The following is a 27,860-nucleotide window of genomic DNA, read 5'->3' as shown; positions in this document are numbered from 1 at the left end:
TACTCATGAGTGAACTACCATATAATTCGACGTTAAAGTTTGTTATGTATTCCAAGCTTTACTCAAACGGAAGCCTCAAATATTAAAGTTCAACAGTTAAGCACGCTGTAATGTGTACCTCGTCACCCACTTCATGCAACTACATTAATAAGGTAAACACTCCGGAGCAAGTTGAAACACCGGGTTAACGTGATGTTATCCAAAGATGGAAAACAGCTTGAATACCATAATACATAGTTTTTAATTCAAACAATCTTTTGACGAAAGAAAAAAATTGAAGCTATATTGAAATCTATTTCAAAATTTCGCATTTCATCTTGTCCCACCCGTTTCAACATGCCACGGTGTATCATAGTCTAATAACACTTAGAACCCACATATTGTCGTCGCGGTTGAAACCTGAAGCTTAATAATCCATACGTGAAACCTAACGTCGAACGTAGTGCGATGGACAGCGGATCTGTCCCTCTATCCAGCGCACTGTGCCCGACGTTCGTCCGATACACGGTTTAGGAGAAACTTCGATTTTCGCGTGTCAAAAAAATCCGATTTTCTGCACGAACAATATCACTATTCAGAACAATTCATTTACAATGTATGGTTTTGCAAAAATATATATGTGGAAAAAAATTAATATATAAATGAACTGTGCATAAATCATGCTGATCGGTTTATCAAAAACTGAGTTGCTTGCCTCAAAAAGACCTCGAGCTCATTTTAATTCATAAAGATTATTATTATTTTTGTAGTGTTACGTATCACATTTATTGTCTTGTATATAGTGATTCCGCAATGGTGTATCATAAACAAAATTTTACTTCATTTAGCGGAAATGGCGAAACAGCAGTTCAAGCTGACGGCGGAGCAGAAGGCAGGCTTCGTAGAGTTCTGCAAGCGTATGTATGGACCGAAGTGGATGTATGCGAAAGCTATCTTAGCTGATGGGCGCGTGTACCGATCCGCTGGCTTGGATCCGGCCATCCGGCTGAACAAGTTGCGGCTTCATGGCATCATGCGGCAGATGCAGAGGAAGGACAGCGCGGAAGGAGATCAACAGGCCGTTTCGGACGGCAAAGCGGCGGGAGTGGAACTGGCCGTTTCGGACGGCAACGCGGTGGGAGGTGGACTGGCCGTTTCGGACGGCAAAGCGGCGGGAGTGGAACTGGCCGTTTCGGACGGCAACGCGGTAGGAGTGGAACTGGCCGTTTCGGACGGCAACGCGGTGGGAGTTGGACTGGCCGTTTCGGACGGCAAAGCGGCGGGAGTGGAACTGGCCGTTTCGGACGGCAACGCGGTGGGAGTTGGACTGGCCGTTTCGGACGGCAAAGCGGCGGGAGAGAAACTGGCCGTTTCGGACGGCAACGCGGTGGGAGTTGGACTGGCCGTTTCGGACGGCAACGCGGTGGGAGGTGGACTGGCCGTTTCGGACGGCAACGCGGTGGGAGTTGGACTGGCCGTTTCGGACGGCAACGCGGTGGGAGGTGGACTGGCCGTTTCGGACGGCAACGCGGTGGGAGGTGGACTGGCCGTTTTAGACGGCAAAGCGGTGGGAGAGAAACTGGCCGTTACGGACGGCAACGTGGTGGGAGGTGAACTGGCCGTTTCGGACGGCAAAGCGGCGGGAGTGGAACTGGCCGTTTCGGACGGCAACGCGGTGGGAGTTGGACTGGCCGTTTCGGACGGCAACGCGGTGGGAGGTGGACTGGCCGTTTTAGACGGCAAAGCGGTGGGAGAGAAACTGGCCGTTACGGACGGCAACGTGGTGGGAGGTGAACTGGCCGTTTCGGACGGCAAAGCGGCGGGAGTGGAACTGGCCGTTTCGGACGGCAACGCGGTGGGAGTTGGACTGGCCGTTTCGGACGGCAACGCGGTGGGAGGTGGACTGGCCGTTTCGGACGGCAAAGCGGCGGGAGTGGAACTGGCCGTTTCGGACGGCAACGCGGTGGGAGGTGGACTGGCCGTTTCGGACGGCAAAGCTGTGAAAGATCAGCCTGTTGTTTCAGACGCTAAGGAAGATGGCACTGGCGAATGTGGGTTTGGGAAAAATCAAAGTATTTCCTTTTTGTTGCCAGAAACGGCTCTGAATGTATCTTCAGAGCTCAATTTGGGGAAGCAAAAGGAGCCGCATGATAACGCGGATACAATTCTGCAGAGCTCGTTCTCATTTTTGATGCCAGAATTGCGTCCGTCAGAGTCTGTGAGCTGCCTAAGCAATATCGGAATACATGGTAAAGAAAAAGCGGCAGAAATGATGAAAATGCGGGACGAAATTAATTTGGAATATTTTAGGGAAATTCCAGATTATGAGATATTTACCATTTATGCCGAACATTTTTCAAATGTTGAAATCCTTGGCATGGATTTTAAATCTTTTTATGACAGCGAACAGTTGTACGCTGGGGCTTTGGAAGTTGGAATGAAAGTTTGCTTATCAAAGTTTCATTTCAAACGCGTGAAGTGTTTGAGTATTCACGAGTCGATGCTGTTCTTCCGGCAAATCATCAAGCAAGATATTGGTGAACTAAAAGAAGTTTTCGACTATGAGTTGCTATTTATTCCAATACACTGCAATGAGCACTATTCTCTTGTAGTTGTCGATGGAAAAAAATCGATATTTTATTATTTGGACTCTGCCAACATTGACGATAACATGTTGAAGTACAAACAGAATTTGTACTTTAATAAGTTCAAGGAATGTTTGGCGTATTTTGCAAAGCAACGTATTCCTAATGCCACACGTTATTTGCACAAAAAGTGGACACTTAGCTCGCTGAAAAGTGAGAAACAGAATGACAATTTTAATTGTGGCATATTTGTTATTTTTAATGCACAGCGCGTGATGAATTTGCGAAACTTCCAAAAAGATTTAATTTTGGGCGATGTTCAACTGAAACGACAAGAAATTCATGGGATTATTCTCAATAGCATGGTTTTCAAGTCGATTGATGTTAAATTATGTCAGATATGTGAAACTGAAATAGAAATTTTAGACAATGATTGTAGTCAATCAGAATTTGTCTGTGAAAAGTGTATGGCTGTTGTCAAAAAAACCGATACAGTTGTCACCTCACCTGAAAGATCATATGATGTTTTTAAGAAGGATCTGTCTAATGACAAAAAACCTTCTAAGTCATATTTGACTGGGGTGTCGTGGGGTAATAAATGTAATAAGTGGTCAATTATTACAAGTATTCATTTTTCCAAGGATGACCTCAAATCGTGTTACTTCGATGAAGAAACATACTCCAATATGAAACGCAAACCCCAGCGTGGAGGTTGGTTCGACAAATCGAAGTACACGACAATCCTCCGGGACAAGATGAATCTGTATGAACGCAATTGTGTGTACTGTGTTGAAAATCAGTCACACAGCAAGAAACAAATCATTATTTATGGGTATTGCAAGCATTATCGACCAGAGAACCCTTGCAGATTATTCAAATATGTTGCTTCTTTACCACAACAAGATGGTTTAATTTTTGATGTGTACGTTAATGACACAAAAATATGCCACAACGTATTTATGACCGAACCTTGCAAGGGCCTTGCTATGGAAAGGCTTCAAGATAAAACATTGAAAATGCCTCCAAAACAAATATTTCTTGAACAAGCAGAACAGGTGTCGCTTGAGCAAGTAAAGAATAAAAATTGCACACAAGTGCAATCTTTAAACACCATCAAGGGTGCTAGGCATATGGCCTTAGCCAAAAACGATGGAGACAAAGATTCTCTGAAGGCTCTTTGTGCAAAGTTTGATAACGAGGGAAACAAATTTATTCAGCACATCGATGCTCGTGTTTTTGGCGTCAAATTGTACTCTGTTGAAAGCCACGAGTTACTTCACGATGAAGCCATCAGGAATAATGGGGTTAAACCATTAGCTTATTTTGACGGAACTGCTGGTTTATTCGAATATTTGGACGAATGCCAAAATAAGGATTTACAGCTTTTATTGCTTGTTGTTCGAGTGAAACACACCTCAAGTGAGTTTGACCATAAACAAGTAACAATACCAGTGTATTACCATATTTCTTCGGATTTGAAAGCTATAACACTACAAAACGGCCTGTGTAGTTTTTTGGCTTCGCATTTAAAACGTTATCCTAACAATGGCGTTCCTTTTAGAGGAGTTGTTAGCGATAATGCAAAGGGAAATTTGCATGCGCTTTGTATGGCATTCAATAACATGTCGTTAATTGAATACATCAAAAAATCTTTCGTGTTAGTTCACGCATCAAGTCATGAACGTAAAACACAATTTGCAAAAATTTGCTTTATTTATTTGTGCAATGCTCATCTAACAAAAAAGCAATATGAGCTTGTAGATCAAATGTTCGCAGAAAATGACTGCCATTTATCTTCTTGTGTGAAGGCACTGATAGCTGAAATGTATCACCAAACTTCATACACAGAATTGAAGAAGTATTGGTACAATTTTTGTATATTTCTGCTTAGTTCTGAAAGTTCAAAAACGTATACCGATGCGTATAACTTTTTGAAGCAATTTAAGAAAAATAGCGCAGATCAGGTCATCAGCAATGAATCTACAGAAAACAATTTAGTGGAAGATGTATCTAGCAAAGCTCAATACATGCATAGCCCGTTTTATATAGAAATAAATAATATTTTGATTGCTGCCATAAAATATGTGTCGTTAAAAACCTCAAATTATGCAACTCGTTTGTCATTTCTGACCAGTTTTGCCAAAAGATATATGTACCTTTTGCCTTTATGGATCCCTGTTTTGGAAGATCAGTATGAGCGAAATGAGAAAAATGACAAAAACGTTCGGAAAAGTAATGCAACTATTGAAGGCAAATTTTCCGAACTAAAACAATATTTTGAAACCATGAGTCTTAATTTAGGACATGGTAGAAAGAAGATCATCAGGGTAGTCAACGAGCTTGAGAAGCAGCACTTCCTAAGTATTGGGGCTTATTCAAAGCAGATTCCCATGACAGCACTGCAAAGTAGGAAACCAGGTTGTCATAATAAGAAACAATTAATAAACCCTAAGTTCTCTACTCCACTCAATAGTCCAGACAAAAGGAATGAAATGGAGTTTGACAGCGTTGATGATTATTTGTATACACAAGACACTTTCAAACGGAGGAGGAAAAACGCTCTTTCTGTTATGCAGGATGTAAAACTGGGATCTGCTAAGAGATCTTTTTATGAAGTAGAGTTATCACAGGATCCACCGAAGTCCAAACAAATAAAAACTAACAAAAGTAACGCAAACGGAACGGAAAATAGTCCTTTGAGAGGCTGCGTTATTTCGGAGACCAATAATTCAGGCTACAATGTATCATCTGTTCGAGACATTAGTACGGAAGGTGTTACTTTAAAAAGGGAGACATTGTTTTTTGATAATCGCGCAATCAATAAATACGATTACTACATATTATTTAATGAAAATGTGAAACTTTATGTCAATTTGGTTACCAACGAAAAAATTAAGCTTATGCCATTATCTATTTCGGATTTCAAAACCTTGCAAAATGGCCAGTGCATGTCTAATTGTGTACTTGAAATATCACTTAAACTTTTACTTTCCAAGTTTGACAACATTAACTTTACTGCACTATCTTGTCATGACACAAAAAAAATATTTTTGGGAGGCATTTCTTCAGTTGAACATGGCAATCTGTACGACACTGTAGAGAAAATTTATAATTACGATTTAGTATTTGCACCTATGTTAAAAAATAATCATTATTCGTTGGTAATAATTGACTTCAAGCGACATGTGTTTCATTATTCCGATTCACTTTATAGTGCTGAACAGTCTAGATTAACCCTGTTCACAAATTTCAAACAATGTCTGAATTATTATGGAAATAACGGGATAGATACTGCAACAAAACATTATTCCGCAAATTGGGTTTCAAATATCTTGCCAAGTCAACTGCAATCAGATGGTTTTAATTGTGGTATTTTTGTTTTACACAATGCCGAACAATTTCTAAAATTCTATCGTAACAAGGGTGCAACGTCAAATGAATACGCAGAATTATTTCAAAAAGATACCAATGATTTTATTCTACAACAAAATTCCAATAATATTTTGTTCTCTCCTTCGCGAAAACGAGAAGATATTCAACAGTTAATTATGAGGAGCCTAGCGATTGATTACAACAAATGTCCAATATGTAATGAAGAAAGTAGTGCAGAAATGCATTACTGTGAGCTTTGTTGCCGTTGGCTTCATTTCCACTGTGATGGAAGAGAAAGTATTGGCCGTGACTTGCCCGATAACTTCGATTACATTTGCAATACTTGTTGTGCCTTTTTCAAAGGTGAAACGTTTAGTAAAAGCATTAATGGTGTTGTCAAATTAATAACAGTAATTGATAAATGAGATGTTTTAACTTGGCAAAGAGATATGTACTAGTATGGATTTCACCATATCAGCACGTTATGTTGGCGATACTGGTGAAGTTTTCATCTTTCTTCCAAACTGCCGGACATTCTAGATTGAGTTTAAATAAGGGCGAAAGAAACATGATCGATTTCTCTTCATCGATGCAGGTTGCATTTTTTGGCCATACAACGCTAGGCTAGGATGCGAACTTGCGTCCAAACGTAAAAAAGTTCAATCAAACTTGCATCTTGTCACTTTAATTTGCAGAAGATAGAGTCGATGAAGAGAAATCGATCATGTGACTTTTGCCCTAATTTGAACTCAATCTAGAATTGGTCTTAAGGACAGGGATGGGAATAATCAATTGCAACTATCTCTGCCCAGAGAAATATATCAAAAATGGTATACAGGGTGTTAGGTTCCTGAGTGCAAACTTTTTAAAGGGTGATAGAGGACCATAAATGGTGAAAAAAAAATTGTTCTACGCATATGGTCAAATCTCAACCATAACGTAGTTATTGAACTATCCATGTTTTACATTGTTATTGCCTTAACTGGCTATAACTAGAAAATGGTCCAATTTATCACAGTTTTTTTACCCTTATTCGAAAGATTATTGAATTTACTATCATCGTCTTAGAATCGATTAGTTTTGTTAAATAACTTAGTTTTCTAGACCAAATAGCTCAAAAGTAGCGTGTTTTAATTTGTTTTTGTCAACTAACTTTGAAAAATGTATAATAAATTAAAATTATTTCTTAGGCAAAGTAATGGCCCCTGTTCCACTCTACAACTCGTTCTTTGACATCAAACTTCTATCTCTTATCGTTTTCTTGCGATTTCGATTTAAACATCGCATTTCAGATCATAAATTTGCAACTGTCAAGGTAAGTACTTTTTTGCGCACTGTGCCGCACATTTAAATCGAAATTGCAAGAAAACGATAAGAGATAGAAGTTTAGTGTCAAAGAACGAATTGTAGAGTGGAACAGGAGCCACAACTTTGAAAGAATTTTAATTTACTACGCATTATTCAAAGTTAATTGACAAAAACAAAATAAGGGTGAAAAAACTGCGATAAGTTTGGCCATTTTGAAGTTATAGCCAGTTAAGGCAATAATAATCTAAAACATGGAAAGTTCAATAACTACGTACGGTTGAGATTTGACCATATGCGTAGAACATTTTTTTTTACCATTTATGTTCCTCTATCACCCTATAAAAAGTTTGCACTCACGAACCTAACACCCTGTATATGGATTATTTCTATCTTGTAATTTAATCAAGACTTTGTCGAATTAATAAAAGTCACACACGCATATTACATTGGTAAAAAAGATATTTAGTAGACTTTACAGAGTGAGCTTAATTTACATTTACAGCTCAGAAAGTCACGCTCATAGATATTTTTCTTACGACTTTTGTATGCGTGTGAGGCTCTTGCTGTATTCGACATAATTTAAGATCGAATTACAAGGTAAATCACCTCCATAAACCATTTTTGATAGCATGCTTCTGAACATAGATAGTAGCAAGTGCATGTAACTCTATGCAAGTGTTCCCATTCCTGGTTACGGGAAAGTGGTGGAGATTTCACCTTTTTAAAATGTGGGAAAGTGGTGTTAGGGATCCTGGTGGAGATTTCACTTTTTTAAAATGTGGGAAAGTGGTGTTAGGGATCCTGGTGGAGATTTCACCTTTTTAAAATGTGGGAAAGTGGTGTTAGGGATCCTGGTGGAGATTTCACCTTTTCAAAATGTGGGAAAGTGGTGTTAGGGATCCTGGTGGAGATTTCACCTTTTTAAAATGTGGGAAAGTGGTGTTAGGGATCCTGGTGGAGATTTCACCTTTTTAAAATGTGGGAAAGTGATGTTAGGGATCCTGGTGGAGATTTCACCATTTTAAAATGTGGGAAAGTGGTGTTAGGGATCCTGGTGAAGATTTCACCTTTTTAAAATGTGGGAAAGTGGTGTTAGGGATCCTGGTGGAGATTTCACCTTTTTAAAATGTGGGAAAGTGGTGTTAGGGATCCTGGTGGAGATTTCACCTTTTTAAAATGTGGGAAAGTGGTGTTAGGGATCCTGGTGGAGAATTCACCTTTTTAAAATGTGGGAAAGTGGTGTTAGGGATCCTGGTGGAGATTTCACCTTTTTAAAATGTGGGAAAGTGGTGTTAGGGATCCTGGTGGAGATTTCACCTTTTTAAAATGTGGGAAAGTGGTGTTAGGGATCCTGGTGGAGATTTCACCTTTTTAAAATGTGGGAAAGTGGTGTTAGGGATCCTGGTGGAGATTTCACCTTTTTAAAATGTGGGAAAGTGGTGTTAGGGATCCTGGTGGAGATTTCACCTTTTTAAAATGTGGGAAAGTGGTGTTAGGGATCCTGGTGGAGATTTCACCTTTTCAAAATGTGGGAAAGTGGTGTTAGGGATCCTGGTGGAGATTTCACCTTTCTAAAATGTGGGAAAGTGGTGTTAGGGATCCTGGTGGAGATTTCACCTTTTTAAAATGTGGGAAAGTGGTGTTAGGGATCCTGGTGGAGATTTCACCTTTTTAAAATGTGGGAAAGTGGTGTTAGGGATCCTGGTGGAGATTTCACCTTTTTAAAATGTGGGAAAGTGGTGTTAGGGATCCTGGTGGAGATTTCACCTTTTTAAAATGTGGGAAAGTGGTGTTAGGGATCCTGGTGGAGATTTCACCTTTTTAAAATGTGGGAAAGTGGTGTTAGGGATCCTGGTGGAGATTTCACCTTTTTAAAATGTGGGAAAGTGGTGTTAGGGATCCTGGTGGAGATTTCACCTTTTCAAAATGTGGGAAAGTGGTGTTAGGGATCCTGGTGGAGATTTCACCTTTTTAAAATGTGGGAAAGTGGTGTTAGGGATCCTGGTGGAGATTTCACCTTTTCAAAATGTGGGAAAGTGGTGTTAGGGATCCTGGTGGAGATTTCACCTTTTTAAAATGTGGGAAAGTGGTGTTAGGGATCCTGGTGGAGATTTCACCTTTTCAAAATGTGGGAAAGTGGTGTTAGGGATCCTGGTGGAGATTTCACCTTTTTAAAATGTGGGAAAGTGGTGTTAGGGATCCTGGTGGAGATTTCACCTTTTTAAAATGTGGGAAAGTGGTGTTAGGGATCCTGGTGGAGATTTCACCTTTTTAAAATGTGGGAAAGTGGTGTTAGGGATCCTGGTGGAGATTTCACCTTTTTAAAATGTGGGAAAGTGGTGTTAGGGATCCTGGTGGAGATTTCACCTTTTTAAAATGTGGGAAAGTGGTGTTAGGGATCCTGGTGGAGATTTCACCTTTTCAAAATGTGGGAAAGTGGTGTTAGGGATCCTGGTGGAGATTTCACCTTTCTAAAATGTGGGAAAGTGGTGTTAGGGATCCTGGTGGAGATTTCACCTTTTTAAAATGTGGGAAAGTGGTGTTAGGGATCCTGGTGGTGATTTCACCTTTTTAAAATGTGGGAAAGTGGTGTTAGGGATCCTGGTGGAGATTTCACCTTTTTAAAATGTGGGAAAGTGGTGTTAGGGATCCTGGTGGAGATTTCACCTTTTTAAAATGTGGGAAAGTGGTGTTAGGGATCCTGGTGGAGATTTCACCTTTTTAAAATGTGGGAAAGTGGTGTTAGGGATCCTGGTGGAGATTTCACCTTTTTAAAATGTGGGAAAGTGGTGTTAGGGATCCTGGTGGAGATTTCACCTTTTTAAAATGTGGGAAAGTGGTGTTAGGGATCCTGGTGGAGATTTCACCTTTTTAAAATGTGGGAAAGTGGAGTTAGGGATCCTGGTGGAGATTTCACCTTTTTAAAATGTGGGAAAGTGGTGTTAGGGATCCTGGTGGAGATTTCACCTTTTTAAAATGTGGGAAAGTGGTGTTAGGGATCCTGGTGGAGATTTCACCTTTTTAAAATGTGGGAAAGTGGTGTTAGGGATCCTGGTGGAGATTTCACCTTTTTAAAATGTGGGAAAGTGGTGTTAGGGATCCTGGTGGAGATTTCACCTTTTTAAAATGTGGGAAAGTGGAGTTAGGGATCCTGGTGGAGATTTCACCTTTCTAAAATGTGGGAAAGTGGTGTTAGGGATCCTGGTGGAGATTTCACCTTTTTAAAATGTGGGAAAGTGGTGTTAGGGATCCTGGTGGTGATTTCACCTTTTTAAAATGTGGGAAAGTGGTGTTAGGGATCCTGGTGGAGATTTCACCTTTTTAAAATGTGGGAAAGTGGTGTTAGGGATCCTGGTGGAGATTTCACCTTTTTAAAATGTGGGAAAGTGGTGTTAGGGATCCTGGTGGAGATTTCACCTTTTTAAAATGTGGGAAAGTGGTGTTAGGGATCCTGGTGGAGATTTCACCTTTTTAAAATGTGGGAAAGTGGAGTTAGGGATCCTGGTGGAGATTTCACCTTTTTAAAATGTGGGAAAGTGGTGTTAGGGATCCTGGTGGAGATTTCACCTTTTTAAAATGTGGGAAAGTGGTGTTAGGGATCCTGGTGGAGATTTCACCTTTTTAAAATGTGGGAAAGTGGTGTTAGGGATCCTGGTGGAGATTTCACCTTTTTAAAATGTGGGAAAGTGGTGTTAGGGATCCTGGTGGAGATTTCACCTTTTTAAAATGTGGGAAAGTGGTGTTAGGGATCCTGGTGGAGATTTCACCTTTTTAAAATGTGGGAAAGTGGTGTTAGGGATCCTGGTGGAGATTTCACCTTTTTAAAATGTGGGAAAGTGGTGTTAGGGATCCTGGTGGAGATTTCACCTTTTTAAAATGTGGGAAAGTGGTGTTAGGGATCCTGGTGGAGATTTCACCTTTTTAAAATGTGGGAAAGTGGAGTTAGGGATCCTGGTGGAGATTTCACCTTTTTAAAATGTGGGAAAGTGGTGTTAGGGATCGAGGTGAAGATTTCAGCTTTTTTCAAATGTGGGATTCCACTATTTTTATAATGTAGGAAAGTGGTGTTGAGAATCTTGGTTGTAGTTTCAACTATCTAGTATGTGGGATTATTATATTATCAAATTTCCATATATTAATGTGGTGAATGTTAGTGGGAATTCCGCCAATGGTAGAATGTTAAATCTATCATGCCGGTCACAAGCCCGGAAAAGGAAGAGTGACACTTAACATTCTAAATAAAACATTGACTGTTTACTCAAGAAGCCAGGTAAACAAAGATGTCAAAATTTCATTTACGGGGTTACATACCAGCGGGAATAAAAATATCATTTTTTTATTGCATAAACTGAGAGCATACTAGCCAGACAATACACATTTCAAATTTCATAAAGATTGGAACGAGAATGAGCCATTTTACGAGACGTTTCGGATCAGCTGATCGCTCATTTCATGAATGAAAATTTGACAGGAGGTTGCGCCCAAGCCCGTGAGTGTTAATATCAATATCAACACTGTTGTCGTTTCGTAAAATGACTATTACAGCCTATTGTAGCTCGCACGCTCCATCAAAACAAGGCAAATCGCGAAATGACAGATAACAGATGTTTATCCCAGAAAAAAAATCAAAACCTGTGTGGCGAAACTATAAATGGTTTAGGGAACGTCCATAAATTACGGCACCGCTTTCCGCTTTTGTTCGGCCATGGTGGTTTGTGTGGGGTGGTGCGTGTCGGTGTGTGTGTGCTTTGTGCGTGCGGTGCATACGGCTTCAGCAGCGTGGTTACTTGGGTAGTGTGGGATAATTGGGTTTGGGACTGAGGAGGTCGTCGTTGATAACATACACAAATACTTACACGAACGCATGCACCTACAACTAGCTGTAAAAGATCAGTAAGCGGGACAATGGTGCCTACCCAACAGTTGTAGGTGGGGTGTTTGGCTTAGCTACATGACTTGGTCCGGCAAGCCCATAAACATCAATTGGTAGACGTATTGCCTAGTGAAAAGACAACACAGATGGGCGAAAGCCAGGCGATGCGTTGATAATTGCAGAATAGAAATATTTTTTATTTTTTTCGAAAAAGTGTCCCAAAAATCTTATTTTTCTATGCTCATAACACTTGGATGCTCTATAACAACTATTTAAAAAATTCCCACTTTTTCAAAAAACACCTCTCTGGAAAACTCTCAGATGGTACATACCACATCCAGCTAGATGCCTACCGGTGCCATTTTGCCAGTTAGGCTCTGAATTTTTCGGAATAGTGACTCAAAAACACTTATTTGTCTATGCTCTCCACATATATGTGCTCTATACCAACTATTTCAAAAATTCCCACTTTTTCAAAAAACACCTCTCTGGAAAACTCTCAGATGGTAGATATTACATCCAGCTAGATGCCTACGGGTGCCATTTTGTCAGTCAGGCTCTGAATTTTTCGGAATAGTGTCTCAAAAATACTTATTTTTCTACGCTCATAACACTTAGATGCTCTATACCAACTATTTCAAAAAATCCCACTTTTTCAAAAAACACCTCTCTGGAAAACTCTCAGATGGTAGATATTACATCCAGCTAGATGCCTACCGGTGCCATTTTGCCAGTCAGGCTCTGAATTTTTCGGAATAGTGACTCAAAAATACTTATTTTCCTTTGCTCACCACATATATGTGCTCTATACCAACTATTTCAAAAATTCCCACTTTTTCAAAAAACACCTTTCTGAAAAACTCTCAGATGGTAGATAATACATCAAGCTAGATGCCTACCGGTGCCATTTTGCCAGTCAGGCTCTGAATTTTTCGGAATAGTGACTCAAAAATACTTATTTTCCTTTGCTCACCACATATATGTGCTCTATACCAACTATTTCAAAAATTCCCACTTTTTCAAAAAACACCTCTCTGTAAAACTCTCAGATGGTAGATAATACATCCAGCTAGATGCCTACAGGTGCCATTTTTCCAGTCAGGCTCTGAATTTTTTGAAATAGTGTCTCAAAAAATCTTATTTTTCTATGCTCATAACACTTGGATGCTCTATACCAACTATTTCAAAAATTCCCACTTTTTCAAAAAACACCTCTCTGGAAAACTCTCAGATGGTAGATACTACATCCAGCTAGATGCCTACCGGTGCCATTTTGCCAGTTAGGCTCTGATTTTTTCGGAATAGTGACTTAAAAATACTTATTTTTCCATGCTCACCACATATATGTGCTCTGTTCTTCAACCTCCACGGTTCGCGGGTTTAGAAGGCACTTTTCTGGCTTTAGTGCAAATTCCCAGCCACCACTTCTGTCCAATCACGCAAATTAAACTTGCTCTCCACACTAGACACTATTGTGTAATTCTTCCTCGGCGACCTCACTGATAACGCTTTACTTTCCGTTGAAATTCACAAGCTTTATTGAAACCAAAGTCCGATACTTTATTGTAGGAACGAAAATTTCTAATCTACACGTCTTTATTGTGGAACGATCGATTGGCTACTGACTTGAGTTGTTATTTTCGAAAATCTCGTATTGCAATCTCAGGTCGCTAAGACTACCTATACATCAGCATCGTCGTCGTAACTTTGTGTTGAGTGTTGTTAGTTTTTAACTGTATTGTTACTAACATTCTTAGGCATACTGTGTGTTCGGTGTTGTGTATAACAGTTTGAATTTTAACCTGCTCAATCCTAGCTGTAAGTTTTAATTTGTAGTTTTAACAATAGAATTCATATTTATGTTATTTTACTATTTCAACAACTAACATGCTCTATACCAACTATTTCAAAAATTCCCACTTTTTCAAAAAACACCTCTCTGGAAAACTCTCAGATGGTAGATACTACATCCAGCTAGATGCCTACGGGTGCCATTTTGCCAGTCGGGCTCTGAATTTTTCGGAATAGTGACTCAAACATACTTATTTTTCTATGCTCACCACATATATGTGCTCTATACCAACTATTTCAAAAATTCCCACTTTTTCAAAAAACACCTCTCTGGAAAACTCTCAGATGGTAGATAATACATCCAGCTAGATGCCTACGGGTGCCATTTTGCCAGTCGGGCTCTGAATTTTTCGGAATAGTGACTCAAAAATACTTATTTTTCTATGCTCATATATGTGCTCTATACCAACTATTTAAAAAAATCCCACTTTTCAAAAAACACCTGTTTGGAAAACTCTCAGATGGTAGATAATACATCCAGCTAGATGCCTACGGGTGCCATTTTGCCAGTCAGGCTCTGAATTTTTCGGAATAGTGTCTCAAAAATACTTATTTTTCTATGCTCACCACATATATGTGCTCTATACCAACTATTTAAAAAATTCCCACTTTTTCAAAAAACACCTCTTTGGAAAACTCTCAGATGGTAGATAATACATCCAGCTAGATGCCTACGGGTGCCATTTTGCCAGCTAGGCTCTGAATTTTTCGGAATAGTGACTCAAAAACACTTATTTTTCTATGCTCACCACATATATGTGCTCTATACCAACTATTTCAAAAATTCCCACTTTTTCAAAAAAACACCTCTCTGGAAAACTCTCAGATGGTAGATACCACATCCAGCTAGATGCCTACGGGTGCCATTTTGCCAGTTGGGCTCTGAATTTTTCGGAATAGTGACTCAAAAATACTTATTTTCCTTTGCTCACCACATATATGTGCTCTATACCAACTATTTCAAAAATTCCCACTTTTTCAAAAAACACCTCTCTGGAAAACTCTCAGATGGTAGATACTACATCCAGGTAGATGCCTACGGGTGCCATTTTGCCAGTCAGGTTCCGAATTTTTCGGAATAGTGTCTCAAAAATACTTATTTTTCTACGCTCACCACATATATGTGCTCTATACCAACTATTTCAAAAATTCCCACTTTTTCAAAAAACACCTTTCTGAAAAACTCTCAGATGGTAAATAATACATCAAGCTAGATGCCTACCGGTGCCATTTTGCCAGTCAGGCTCTGAATTTTTTGGAATAGTGACTCAAAAATACCTATCTTCCTTTGCTCACCACATATATGTGCTCTATACCAACTATTTCAAAAATTCCCACTTTTTCAAAAAACACCTCTCTGTAAAACTCTCAGATGGTAGATAATACATCCAGCTAGATGCCTACGGGTGCCATTTTTCCAGTGAGGCTCTGAATTTTTTTGAAATAGTGTCTCAAAAAATCTTATTTTTCTATGCTCATAACACTTGGATGCTCTATAGCAACTATTTCAAAAATTCCCACTTTTTCAAAAAAACACCTCTCTGGAAAACTCTCAGATGGTAGATACTACATCCAGCTAGATGCCTACCGGTGCCATTTTGCCAGTTAGGCTCTGAATTTTTCGGAATGGTGACTCAAAAATACTTATTTTTCTATGCTCACCACATATATGTGCTCTATACCAACTATTTCAAAAATTCCCACTTTTTCAAAAAACACCTCTCTGGAAAACTCTCAGATGGTAGATAATACATCCAGCTAGATGCCTACGGGTGCCATTTTGCCAGTCGGGCTCTGAATTTTTCGGAATAGTGACTCAAAAATACTTATTTTTCTATGCTCACCACATATATGTGCTCTACACCAACTATTTCAAAAATTCCCACTTTTTCAAAAAACACCTCTCTGGAAAACTCTCAAATGGTAGATAATACATCCAGCTAGATGCCTACGGGTGCCATTTTGCCAGTCGGGCTCTGAATTTTTCGGAATAGTGACTCAAAAATACTTATTTTTCTATGCTCACCACATATATGTGCTCTATACCAACTATTTCAAAAATTCCCACTTTTTCAAAAAACACCTCTCTGGAAAACTCTCAGATGGTAGATAATACATCCAGCTAGATGCCTACGGGTGCCATTTTGTCAGTCAGGCTCTGAATTTTTCGGAATAGTGTCTCAAAAATACTTATTTTTCTACGCTCATAACACTTAGATGCTCTATACCAACTATTTCAAAAAATCCCACTTTTTCAAAAAACACCTCTCTGGAAAACTCTCAGATGGTAGATATTACATCCAGCTAGATGCCTACCGGTGCCATTTTGCCAGTCAGGCTCTGAATTTTTCGGAATAGTGACTCAAAAATACTTATTTTCCTTTGCTCACCACATATATGTGCTCTATACCAACTATTTCAAAAATTCCCACTTTTTCAAAAAACACCTCTCTGTAAAACTCTCAGATGGTAGATAATACATCCAGCAGATGCCTACGGGTGCCATTTTTCCAGTGAGGCTCTGAATTTTTTGAAATAGTGTCTCAAAAAACCTTATTTTTCTATGCTCATAACACTTAGATGCTCTATACCAACTATTTAAAAAAATTCCCTCTGATTGTTTTTTTTTTTTGATTCTTATGCTTTCATTCGACGTTACGAACTCATTTATTGTGCCTTCTTTATTGAAATATAAGAATTATTAATTGCAACATACTTGTTGCCATTATTATGTTTTCAGTTCAAAACTGAATCAGCGACATTTTTTCTTTTACTTCCGCTGCTTTTTTCAAAAGTGGCGCGCTGCATTGTACACCTGGAAGTCTCTTCCGACATTGTGTTTAACGCAAGGCAAAAGCAGCGAAAGTCGAAGTAAAAGTGTCGCTAATTCGGTTTTGAACTGAAAACAATACCTGGATTATGAAATTAAAATAATGAGCCATTTTACGAGTTAACAATATTGTTGATGATATTGATATTCACGTGCTAGGTTGCCACTTCTTGTCAGATTTTCATCCATGGCTCGTAAAGCAGACTATGAGCCATTTTACGAGACGTTACGGATCAGCTGATCGCTTATTTCATGAAAGAAAATTTGACAGGAGTTGTTTTGAGTTGCAGATTCTTCTCCAAATGCGTATCTATTAATTTATTTTGCTAGCGCGATGCAGTGGTGCATATGCAGTTTAAGTACCACACTCTTGAAAATATACACCTTTATATAGCGCATTCAGTTCACAACTGGACTATCGCACTAGTTTTCAAGAGTGCGAAAACGCAAATAAAAGTGCGCGATTGCATCCAATCGACTCGGTGTCTTCAGAGCACTTGTTCAGCAAACAACGAAGAATTAGTGCACCGAAGACATCAATTTGAATTGATGCTATCGCGCAGTTTTATTTACGTTTTCGCACTTATGAAGACACAGGGCGCAGTCCAGTGGTGAACTAAATGCGATATATATATATATATATATATATATATATATATATATATATATATATATATATATATATATATATATATATATATATATATATATATATATATATATATATATATATATATATATATATATATATATACTAGCTGACCCCGACAAACTTTGTCTTGCCTACTGCGTTTTTTGACGTTTCGAGATTAAGTCCCCGTGCGTACGCAAATTGCACGAAAAATCGATTTTCAAAAATTCTCAATTTGATCGTGTTTTGCCTCATAAACTTTCCTTGGGTGAAAACTAACAGAACGAAACCAAGATGACCGAAATCTGACGTTCCGTTCGCGAGTTATGCGCGGTCCCACGTATGCCACTGCATTTTTATATAGATATTTAGATAGATTTAATATGCAACCAGAGCACTACGTCTAACGTACACGGTCAGAAAATTCACTCATTTTGGAGCTAAAGTGGGACAACTCAAAAATGAGTTAATTTTTTCCCAGCGATAGCGCTGGCCCAAGTGCGAAAATCTCATCAGTTTAGGTCGTATAATATTCTTGCTGATGTGAAAAATATTTTTTGCAATTTCTCATCGTAATAGGCTGTTTTACTCCACGCAAATCTGACAGGAAAAGGCCTACTTTCCCACACCAAATTAACAGTGCTGTAATGGTTCATTACAGCACTGATTTGCGTTGTGTAATGAACCATTACAGCACTGTTTTCAGTTTTGGTCAACTTCTTGATGCTTTCTGGACGCAGTTTTGAAAAAATGTGACAACTGCACAATATAACCTGTTATGATCAGATTTTCTTGAACATGGCTATGAACATCAGTGTGCAGATTGATGAAAAAGTTTTGTTTAAAACTATCCTCAAGGGTAATTTATGAAATTGCAAAAAACGTTGTACGCAACTCGGTGCAGAACTCGATTTTTCCAGCACTCGTCGTAATTATCCAACTCGGCAAGCCTCGATGGATAAATGTACGACTCGTGCTGTAAAAATCGTCATTCTGCACCTTGTTGCGTAAACTACTAATACGGTCTAAATTGGTTGGATTTTTACACTTGGGCCAGCGCTATCGCTGGAAATGCAATTTACTCATTTTTTTTAGCTGTCCCAGTTTAGCCAGTTTTGTGTGAATCTTACTCATTTTAGAGTAACATTTTCTTAGCGAAAGAAAAATCAACTTATGTGTTCGAAAATTTCCGGTTTTCAACCTTTTCGATAGTTTTTCTCAGTCTACACACAGTGCACAATGCACGTTTGCCAAAACTGCTTAAATAATACGCAAATATAGGCAAACAATTTATCAAACATTTGTATGAAATTTACTCATTTAAGAGTATCATTTTCTTAGCGTGCAGGAGGTATCGTGCCGCAGTATCAAAAAATCTTGCTTGCGCAATTCAGCGGTACGGAAATGTTGTGTAAACAAATTTATTTTGCTAGCGCGATACAGCGGTACCGACGTACTGCATGGTGCCCTATCAGCATACTGGCTTGCGCAAGCAATTTGCTAGCGCTAGCAAAACTGCTAGCGCATTTAACCGCGATGGATAAACCGGAAAAATAGAGAGAATTACCGAAAATTAACGCGCGATTCTCACTTTGCTTCACCCTCCGTACATAAACTCGGAACTACGACGGATGGCACAACGAAAACGCGAACTGGGCACTGTTTACTTTTTGCGCGTGTACTTTTTAGTCAATCAACTCCCAACAAACTGCCGAATCTTACGGGCACACTGTTTCGATGTTCCATTTCCTCATATATGCACATTTATAACTCTAACCAAATAAAAACTTTGCAAAAATAGCAGGTTCAACTTTTTCCACATGTCTGTGCTGGACGACCGCGCGATTTATATAATTGCATATGGCAGATAAGTGTAACGCTAGGAAGCGACCATGAATATAATTTATGAAAATGCTTGTTTCTATTCATATTTCTGGTCAACTCATTCATGATATTATGAATTTTAATTATGATATTATGAGTTGGCAGACATCATAAGAACATGATTGTTTATTCATGATGAGGGGAATGGATTTTTTTCCGTGTACTACTGTTTTTATTATCTATGAAAGTTGTTTTTCGTCCACATCCCTAGCACTTTCAGCATCGGTCCAAATAAGTCCAAATTAAAGAAAACCTTTCATACACTCAGTCGAAAAATGTAAAAATCTCTAATTTGTCATAAATAGTCTACGTTAGTCAAAGTCGAAGTAGTCGGTTTTTGTCGATTTCGTCTTGATCACACGTTAGCTTCGAATCTAAAAGCAAGCACTATTAAATGCTGCACTTCCCACTATTAGTTTCTTAGTTATTTTAAATTGATATCGTAAGAAAACATTATCAAGCATTAGGCATTCGAAACATATTAGAGTTTACTCACAAAACTATCATATATAAACATAATTATAGAGAAAATTAAATTATGATAGCACATTAAATGTTGCGTGGATGTATTAGCAAATTGAATACACGAGATACTACTAATTATTACATATTTGAATTGAATTGTTAAAATTAACCGAATAGTGGTAAGCCCAGACAACAGTTCAAAGTCTGCTCGAAACCCTCCCAGACTTAATCAACCGGAACTGTTTTCTGGGTATAGAAACTACTAGGCCCCAGCAGGTCCCTCCTGTATATCGAGCATTTCTGATAATTCAGCCATACTCCATCTGTACCAACCGGTTCGCAATGAACCGTTGGAGGCGCATTAAAGTGTTAAAGGTGATATTTTCATAACAAGAAGGCATAGAAATTTAATTACCGTCTACCCCCGTTGGTTTGAACGACACCTCATGCAAACCAACGGGGTTCATTTTTTAATTATTTGAACTTCTAGTAGCCCTGTTGGCATCGAAAACCCCACTGACGTTAACCTTTTTTGCTGTTTTGTTTTGATTATGCGTTCCGTTTCACCCCGTTCCATGAGCTGAATGACGTTTGAATCATTTTTAGTTTGAACGATGTGCAGATTAACGGGTGTCAAATTAAAAAGTGTTCAGATTAGATGCGGTCAAACCAACGAGGGCAGACGGTATTATTTTTGTTATTTTACCTCTTATTTCAAACTAATAGCAAATTTTGCCATCCAAACATTCTATTTTTATGGTAAAATTTACCCTTCATTTGCCTTTTCGCTCTACCCGGGTATGGTATGGTTGAACCACAGGTTCAAATTTATTTCATTGGCATTTATTCACCTGGCAAAAACTTCTCTTAGTTTGATCACAGTGTTTTTTGCCGTCATCGATTGAATCAGGATAGTTTCTACACATCGGGAAAAGTAATCAGTAACAACGAGTAGATGTTGACCCGAAACAACCTCTGTGTAATCAATAGCAATCTTTTTCCATGGTCCATCAGGCATTACACTTCTTGTAATAGGGGTAACATTGGGCTCAGAAACTAGAATACATTCCAGCTATGAACAAAATCCTCCACCATTTTGATCCATCCGAGTCCACTACACTTTTAATCTCAAACGACGTTTCATAGATGACATTCCGAGATGTGGATCATGGGCTAACTTCAAAACTTGGCCCTGCAAACTTCTTGGAATGACAATAGGGTATTGTACCATTTAGGCAGGTGTACCTATTTTGGGCACTTGCCGCTATAACTAAGTCAATATCAAACCGATTGATTTGAATTTTTGTTTAGGGTTAGATACTGTACGTGCCTAACTCTATACAAAATTTCAAATCAATCGGTTTGAAATTGACTTAGTTATAGCGGCAAGTGCCCAAAATAGGTACACCTGCCCAAATGGTGCAAGACCCTACGTTGAATATTTCAAACTGTTGTGAGACTTTCGGCTAACTTTTTATATCTGTATAACGTTTTTGGCCAACGCCTCGAGTTGTATATATGGGAACCATCTGATAATTTCCTGCAATTCTTCATCAGTCTTAGTAGCTGATATGATTTCATCTATTGTCAAAGCATTTGGGCAAACATTGCTAGCTATTACTCGGATTATTTTTTCTGATTCTTCATCATAACTTTCGCCCATATTTGGAGTTGATTGACATAAGCACATTACTTCATAGTTGTATGCCATTAGTCGTAACTTCCAACCACAGTCTGTGTTTCAACGTTCTATTCTGGGGGATGGTTTTAATCTTTCCCCAAAAATTGCGAGTAAAGGCTTATGATTGATATGATAAGCCAGAAAAAATCCCCATACAAATAATAATAAAACTTCTCGCAGGCCAATACTAACGCCAAAGCCTAGAGTCAATTTCTAGGTATAAAAAGTTAGAATATTCATAACTTCAATAAATATCATTGACCAAGTAATTAAAGTAATTAAAGGAGGGAGAAAACTTCGTACTTCTTACGCTGACTTGGGTGGTTGCATTTGCATCCTTTAAATTGCGTTTAGTTTTGAGCGTGAAACAGAAATTCCTTTCTCAGTGATGAAATATCCTAGAAATTCAAATTCCTTGGCATTTGCCTCTACTTTTTCTGAGTTCAAGGAACATTATATTGTTCTAGCCGGTCATACACCATTTTGGTCCTCACGGTCAATTCCTTCGAACTTTTAGCAGGAATCAGGATATAATCGATTATTACGATCAACCAGGTATGAAGGTGGTAATGTAACGGAATTTTTCACGAAGCATAACTTGATGAAAAACCTGCTTTATGTCCAGTTTAGTGAACACTTTGTTTCCGCCTATTTCCATGGTTATTTGTTCGACTGTAGGTAGGTAGTGGATGGATTTCTCTGACAATAGCCTTATTTGCCTCTCGAATATCAGCAATGATGCGGACCTCATTTGTACTTTTCCGATTCACAAACCTAGGTGAAACCCACTCAGATGCTTCGTTGACACGTTCAATTATATCGTGTTCCTCCAATAATTCTTTTAGCTTTTTCAAAGTTAGTTCCTCAAGAGGAAAAGGGATACTACGTAATCTTTGACGAATCGGAGGTACAGTTTGATCAATTTTGATGTTTGCCTCAATTCCTAGTAACAGCACCAATTCAATGCGGATGTTACTATTTTAATTGAACATTCAATTCAAACTCCTTTACTCAAATAAATAAATGATTCATTCTTACCTTTATTTCCGGACAAAAGAGAGCACTTTCCACCAAGGACGGCAATGACGGCATAGAAGATTATGTCGATGTTCCTGTCGTTGGTCTTCACGTCTGTGTCTACTTCGCCTGGGACGATCAAGGGACGGCTGGATCCGTATGCCTTGAATACCTTCGTACTTTCCTTTCGCACCGAGTACGCTGTAAATCCAATTAGCTTCAGCGTCTGCCAATCATTCTCGCTCAATATTGTAGTGTCTACCTAATGGTTGTGTGCATAGGATATCTACCTACATTAAATACTATTCATTACAGTACCTAAATGTCTAGGTATGATTCATTATGTCTACCTAAGGTAGTATAAATACGTGTGGTCATTGGACCACACAGCAGAGACTGCATAAGCTTTGGACTTGTCAACATCTTTCATATTCTTCCTTTGAAGGATATAAAAGTGGCGACGAGGATCAAGGAACGTGTAATTTCTTTTGAGTTATTCCGAAATTATTTCCTTTAAGTTTTCAGGTTGTTGTAATAACAAATTGTTATTTTTGTGGAGAACAGAATTGTTCTTTTATGGTTTGCCATTATGTTGTGAACAGAATGTTCTTTTTGGCCGATGTTGCATTGACGAAATTGTCTTTTTGTTTTGGTAATAACGAAATGTTATTTTTTGTGGTGAACGAAATTCTTTTGTGGCGGAATTGTCATATGTTATGTTTTGGTGAATGGATTTGTGTTATTTGTACTTTTTGGTAAAGTTGCCGATATTGGGATGACGAAATCGTCTTTTTGTTTTTGTAGTTTTGTTAGCGAATAGTTATGTTCTTTGAAAGTGACGGACTCGTCAGTTTATTTGTGCTATTATTATTTTAATGATGACTTTCTGAGTTTTCTAAAGGGGAAAGGACTGTAGTGTCTACCTAATGGTTGTGTGCATAGGATATCTACCTACATTAAATACTATTCATTACAGTACCTAAATGTCTAGGTATGATTCATTATGTCTACCTAAGGTAGTATAAATACGTGTGGTCATTGGACCACACAGCAGAGACTGCATAAGCTTTGGACTTGTCAACATCTTTCATATTCTTCCTTTGAAGGATATAAAAAATATGTCCTCGTCTGCACCGGCGTCGATTACAAACGGAAAAGGGAACCCCTCCAACTTCTACACGTACGGTTCGCTTCGATCCAAGATGGAAAAGGTTGAAGATTTCGCTGTTCTTGTCCTCGTTATCGCGTTGCACAGTTGTGACGTTCTCGACTTGCCGAATTATCCGTGGATGAGGTGCATCGACTTTCTTCCTCCTAAAAAAATAGCATCTAGCGAAATGTCCGGTTTGATTACAGGATTTGAACTTTTAGTTTAGTTAGTTTAGGTTCAGAGTTGACTGCGGGCACAGCATTTCCAGACGTGGTTTCTTCGATGTGGACCGTCCCTGCTTTCGATTTCGATTGTCCCTTGGTCCCACATTGTTGGCTGCATCGCAACGGATTCCAGGGTCAGACCGATCCCGAGCACTTCTTCCAGCGATCGATCTTTTTCTAAACACTTCTTCCGTAGCTCTGCGTTTGCCGTCGTCGCGATGATTTGGTCCTCTATGATACTTTCCATTGATCTCCATAGCCGCAATGAACAGCTTGCTTCCGGAGTTTAACCACAAACGTGTCAACGTTCTGAATTTCTCCTCGTGATCTTCAACATTTTTCCACAACAGGTACGCATCGAAATGCTCTCTCACTTCCCCCACCGAAGGGCGGTATATCCTTCAGCATCTTCAATAAACGGTGGCACTATCTAATTCAATTCCAAAACTGTAACTCAAATCGCTGACTTCTAGCTTATTAGTTTCCGAAAACCATCCCGTTTCACCGGGTTTCGAAACTACCTAGCTAGGGTATAGCTCAGATTGCAATCTTTTCCAGTTCTAAAAGACATTTTTCCGTCAACCTATAGATAACTTATACTTATAGGTACCTGATTCCTCGGCTAATAACCCTTTTGCATGTGTATATCGTGTGGCAGATAGGTTCTTGGACCGACACATACACATACCGACTAGATAGATGGCTTTCTTTCACAAACCACTAGAATGCTCGACATCTATCCAAACCAGATCTTTCATTTCTCCACCAACAACCTTTCAACTCACCGTTCAGTTAATGCGTCTTCGAATGCCTCTTCAATCCACTGCTATCGGCAAACTTGGCCGGACAGGAACCGCACTTGTACGGCTTCTCGCCACTGTGCACCCTCCGGTGAATGATCAACTTACCGGACGAGTAGAAGCCCTTGTCGCACTCACCGCACCGGAAGGGCCGTTCGTTGCTGTGCGACCTGTAGTGCACCGTTCGCGAATAGTGCGTCCGGAAGCGTTTCGGGCACTCCGAGCATGCGTACGGCCGTTCGCCCGTGTGATATCGAATGTGGTTCTTCAGATTACCACTCTCGGCGAAACCTAGGTTTGAAAATGTTATTGGTAATAACTATAAACAGTCTAAATCCTTATCGTCATACCTTTTCCGCACTGGGGGCACAAAAACGGCTTCGCTCCCACATGAGTCCGCTCGTGAGCCGTCAAATTTCCCCGCTGATGGAACCGCATCTCGCAGTACTGGCACTTGAAGCGCTTGACCGCCGAATGGATCCTTATGTGACTCCGGAGGCCAACCTTGTCCTTGAAGGTGCTCTGGCAGTGCGGACACTTGAACGGTTTGGGCTCGGTCATGTGTGCCGTTTCGTGCTCGTACTTTTCCGCCAGGACCGAGAACTCCTGGAAGCAGAACTCGCACATCAAATTGTGCACCGCCGGAAGCGTGGCCAACGCTCCTGCAGTGGATTGTTCGCCGCAGTCGTCGGTAGAATCTGCGCCCTGATGGCAAGCCTTCATGTGTCTTTGCAGAAGATGGAGCTTTTTGAATGCTTTGTTGCATTCATCGCAGCGGATGGAATGTGCTTCCTCCTCCGGAGCGGTTGCAAAGGCTTGCTCGTCGGCACTTTGAACAAGATCGTGACTAGGGCCTGGTTTAACATCCTCGGCAGAATCCGCTTCGTCTGGCTCAGCGGTTTCAGCGGGCACCAAACCATCTAGGATCACTTTGCCCTCTACAATAACGTCCTCTTCCAGCAACTCGGCGTCATCTTCTTCCTCTTCAACCTCGTCTTCCGAAACATCAGACCTTATAACCAAGTGTTCCTCAAGGATGTCCCCATCAGCAATAGTTGTAGTGGAAATTTCGGCACTCGGAACGAGCTCTACTTTTGATGGAACGACTACATTGGGTTGTGGAGCAACCACTTCTTGACCTTGTCCCACTTCGACGCGAGATCTGCCCGTTGAAGGACGACTGATTCGAAGGATGTTATTCTGGATGCACTTTTGTTTGAAGAGATGTGCCGCTTTCAAATCGTCGTAGCACGGAATGCAGAGATGATCCTCTGGTTCAACCTGTTCATAGTTATAATTAGTTTTTGATTATTCACAAGGTAATCTACACTGCACCCACCTCAACCGCCGTAACGGAAGTGAACATCTGATCTAATCCGTTGGGATGGTGGTAGATGGCCACCATCCCGGATCCACGAGTCCGACATGCTACACAGGAAACGTTATTGCTCATAGAACTAGTGTCTTCCTAAATAGAAATTTACTTTAATTAATATCTTATAGTTGATTACAATGTTTTAGTCTTATTTTAAACGATTTTTGACTAATTTATTAGGAAATTTCTATCAGAACTCTACTGCTGTTTACAAACGCTGACTTCGTTTAGATCAAAACATTCAGGTTTATGCACACTCTTGCACACACTATAGACACTATAGATTCCATAGACTCGCGAAGGCGAAGACAACTGTAGCCAAACGAACTGTCAGTTCGTGTAGCCAAACGAGCATGACCAATGAGAGTCTAATGAAGGTGTGGAAGAGACACTTCGTGTGCGTGAGATCCGTGTTTGGTGCAAAACATATCACTACTACAAGTAAAGCGAGCTCCCATAAGAACGCGTGTCAAATAGTGACGTCACTATTTGTGTTTACATTTTTCTTTGCTTACTAATACATAGCCATCTCTTCTTCTTCCTCACCTGTAATATACTCTCATTGGAGCATGACGTCACGATTTCAATAGCGACAGTGGATTGCGTGACGTCATATTCGCTCGGTACACTCTAAATTCACGGAAAAACATACTAAAATCGTATTGCTCAACCATGTCTCCGCGAGTCTATGGAATCTATAGTGTCTATAGCACACACCAGAGTCGATCAATGAGGTACAGATACAGGTGGCGCAGATACAAGGAGAATACATTTTACTAAGGTGGCGCAGATAAACATTGCAAACCACTGGTTGTCTCTTCCACTCTTCTGGTGTTCTTATGCAACTAAAATAGTGACGTCACTATTTCAGTTCCATAAGAACACCAGAAGAATGGAAGAGACAACCAGTGGTTTGTAATGTTTATCTGCGCCACCTTAGTAAAATGTATTCTCCTTGGCGCAGATAAACATTGCGAACCACTAGTTGTCTCTTTTGTTCTACCGCTGATCTTATGCAACTCAATTAGTGACGTCACTAATTGAGTTGCATTTAATCAGCGGTGGAACAAAAGAGACAACTAGTGGTTTGCAATGTTTATCTGCGCCACCTGTATCTGTACCTCATTGAGAGTCGATAAAATAAAGTCCTGCAAAGTCAACCAACTGATTATTCTGCAGACTATGAGCCATTTTACGAAATAACAACAATGTTGATGATGATATTGATTTTCACGGGTTTGGACGCTACCTCCTGTCAAAATTTCATTCATAAAATCGGCTCGTAAAATGGATTATATACGAAGTTGACATCCCTAATAGAAAAATATGATACAACGTGCTTAACAACCCTTTCGGGCTATCATATTGATCATACATGGAATGATACAATCATTCACACTATCAGCAGTGTATAATACATTTTTATTAGGGACTAGCTGTCCCGGCAAACGTCGTTCTGCCTGCCTACTGTGTTTTTTGACATGCAGCTCCATAGGGACGTCCCCGGTGAAGTCATATGTATGGGAGCCCCCCGTTCCAGAGACCGGAGAGGTCCCGCACCAAGCTAAGAACCTTCCCCGGCCCCAAAAATACCCACATACAAAATTTCACACCGATCGGTCCAGTAGTTTTCGAATCCATAGCGGTCAGACAGACAGACAGACAGACAGACAGACAGACAGAAATTCATTTTTATATACAGGGTTTTAGGTTCCTGAGTGCAAACTTTTTAAAGGGTGATAGAGGATCATAAATGGTGAAAAAAATTGTTCTACGCATATGGTCAAATCTCAACCGTTACGTAGTTATTGAACTCCCCATGTTTTTGACTCTTA

At 39.6% G+C, this 27,860-nt stretch overlaps 2 protein-coding genes across 2 annotated transcripts; both read right to left on the bottom strand.

The window, feature by feature from the left end:
• Positions 1 to 1,233: 1,233 nt before the first annotated feature.
• Positions 1,234 to 24,097, bottom strand: LOC115260623 (mucin-2-like; the record flags this gene model as incomplete). Its single annotated transcript, XM_062857257.1, has 4 exons — positions 23,955 to 24,097; positions 23,661 to 23,790; positions 22,498 to 22,738; positions 1,234 to 1,976 (listed from the first exon to the last, which is right to left on the bottom strand). Coding segments are annotated over exons 1-4 (1,257 nt in total), but the record flags the coding sequence as incomplete, so codon positions are not given.
• Positions 24,098 to 24,585: 488 nt separating this feature from the next.
• Positions 24,586 to 26,278, bottom strand: LOC109410390 (zinc finger protein OZF-like). The gene is made up of 3 exons (XM_062857669.1): positions 25,990 to 26,278; positions 25,001 to 25,931; positions 24,586 to 24,941 (listed from the first exon to the last, which is right to left on the bottom strand). Exons 1-3 carry the CDS (start codon positions 26,101 to 26,103, stop codon positions 24,643 to 24,645), a joined length of 1,344 nt encoding a protein of 447 aa, XP_062713653.1. The 5' UTR covers positions 26,104 to 26,278; the 3' UTR covers positions 24,586 to 24,642.
• Positions 26,279 to 27,860: the final 1,582 nt, after the last annotated feature.

This window comes from Aedes albopictus, chromosome 3 (genome assembly GCF_035046485.1).
Source record: "Aedes albopictus strain Foshan chromosome 3, AalbF5, whole genome shotgun sequence".
Classification (NCBI taxonomy): Eukaryota; Metazoa; Arthropoda; class Insecta; order Diptera; family Culicidae; genus Aedes; species Aedes albopictus.
The sequence above is the reverse complement of the archived record's forward strand: the minus strand, read 5'-3'. Positions and strand labels throughout refer to the sequence as shown.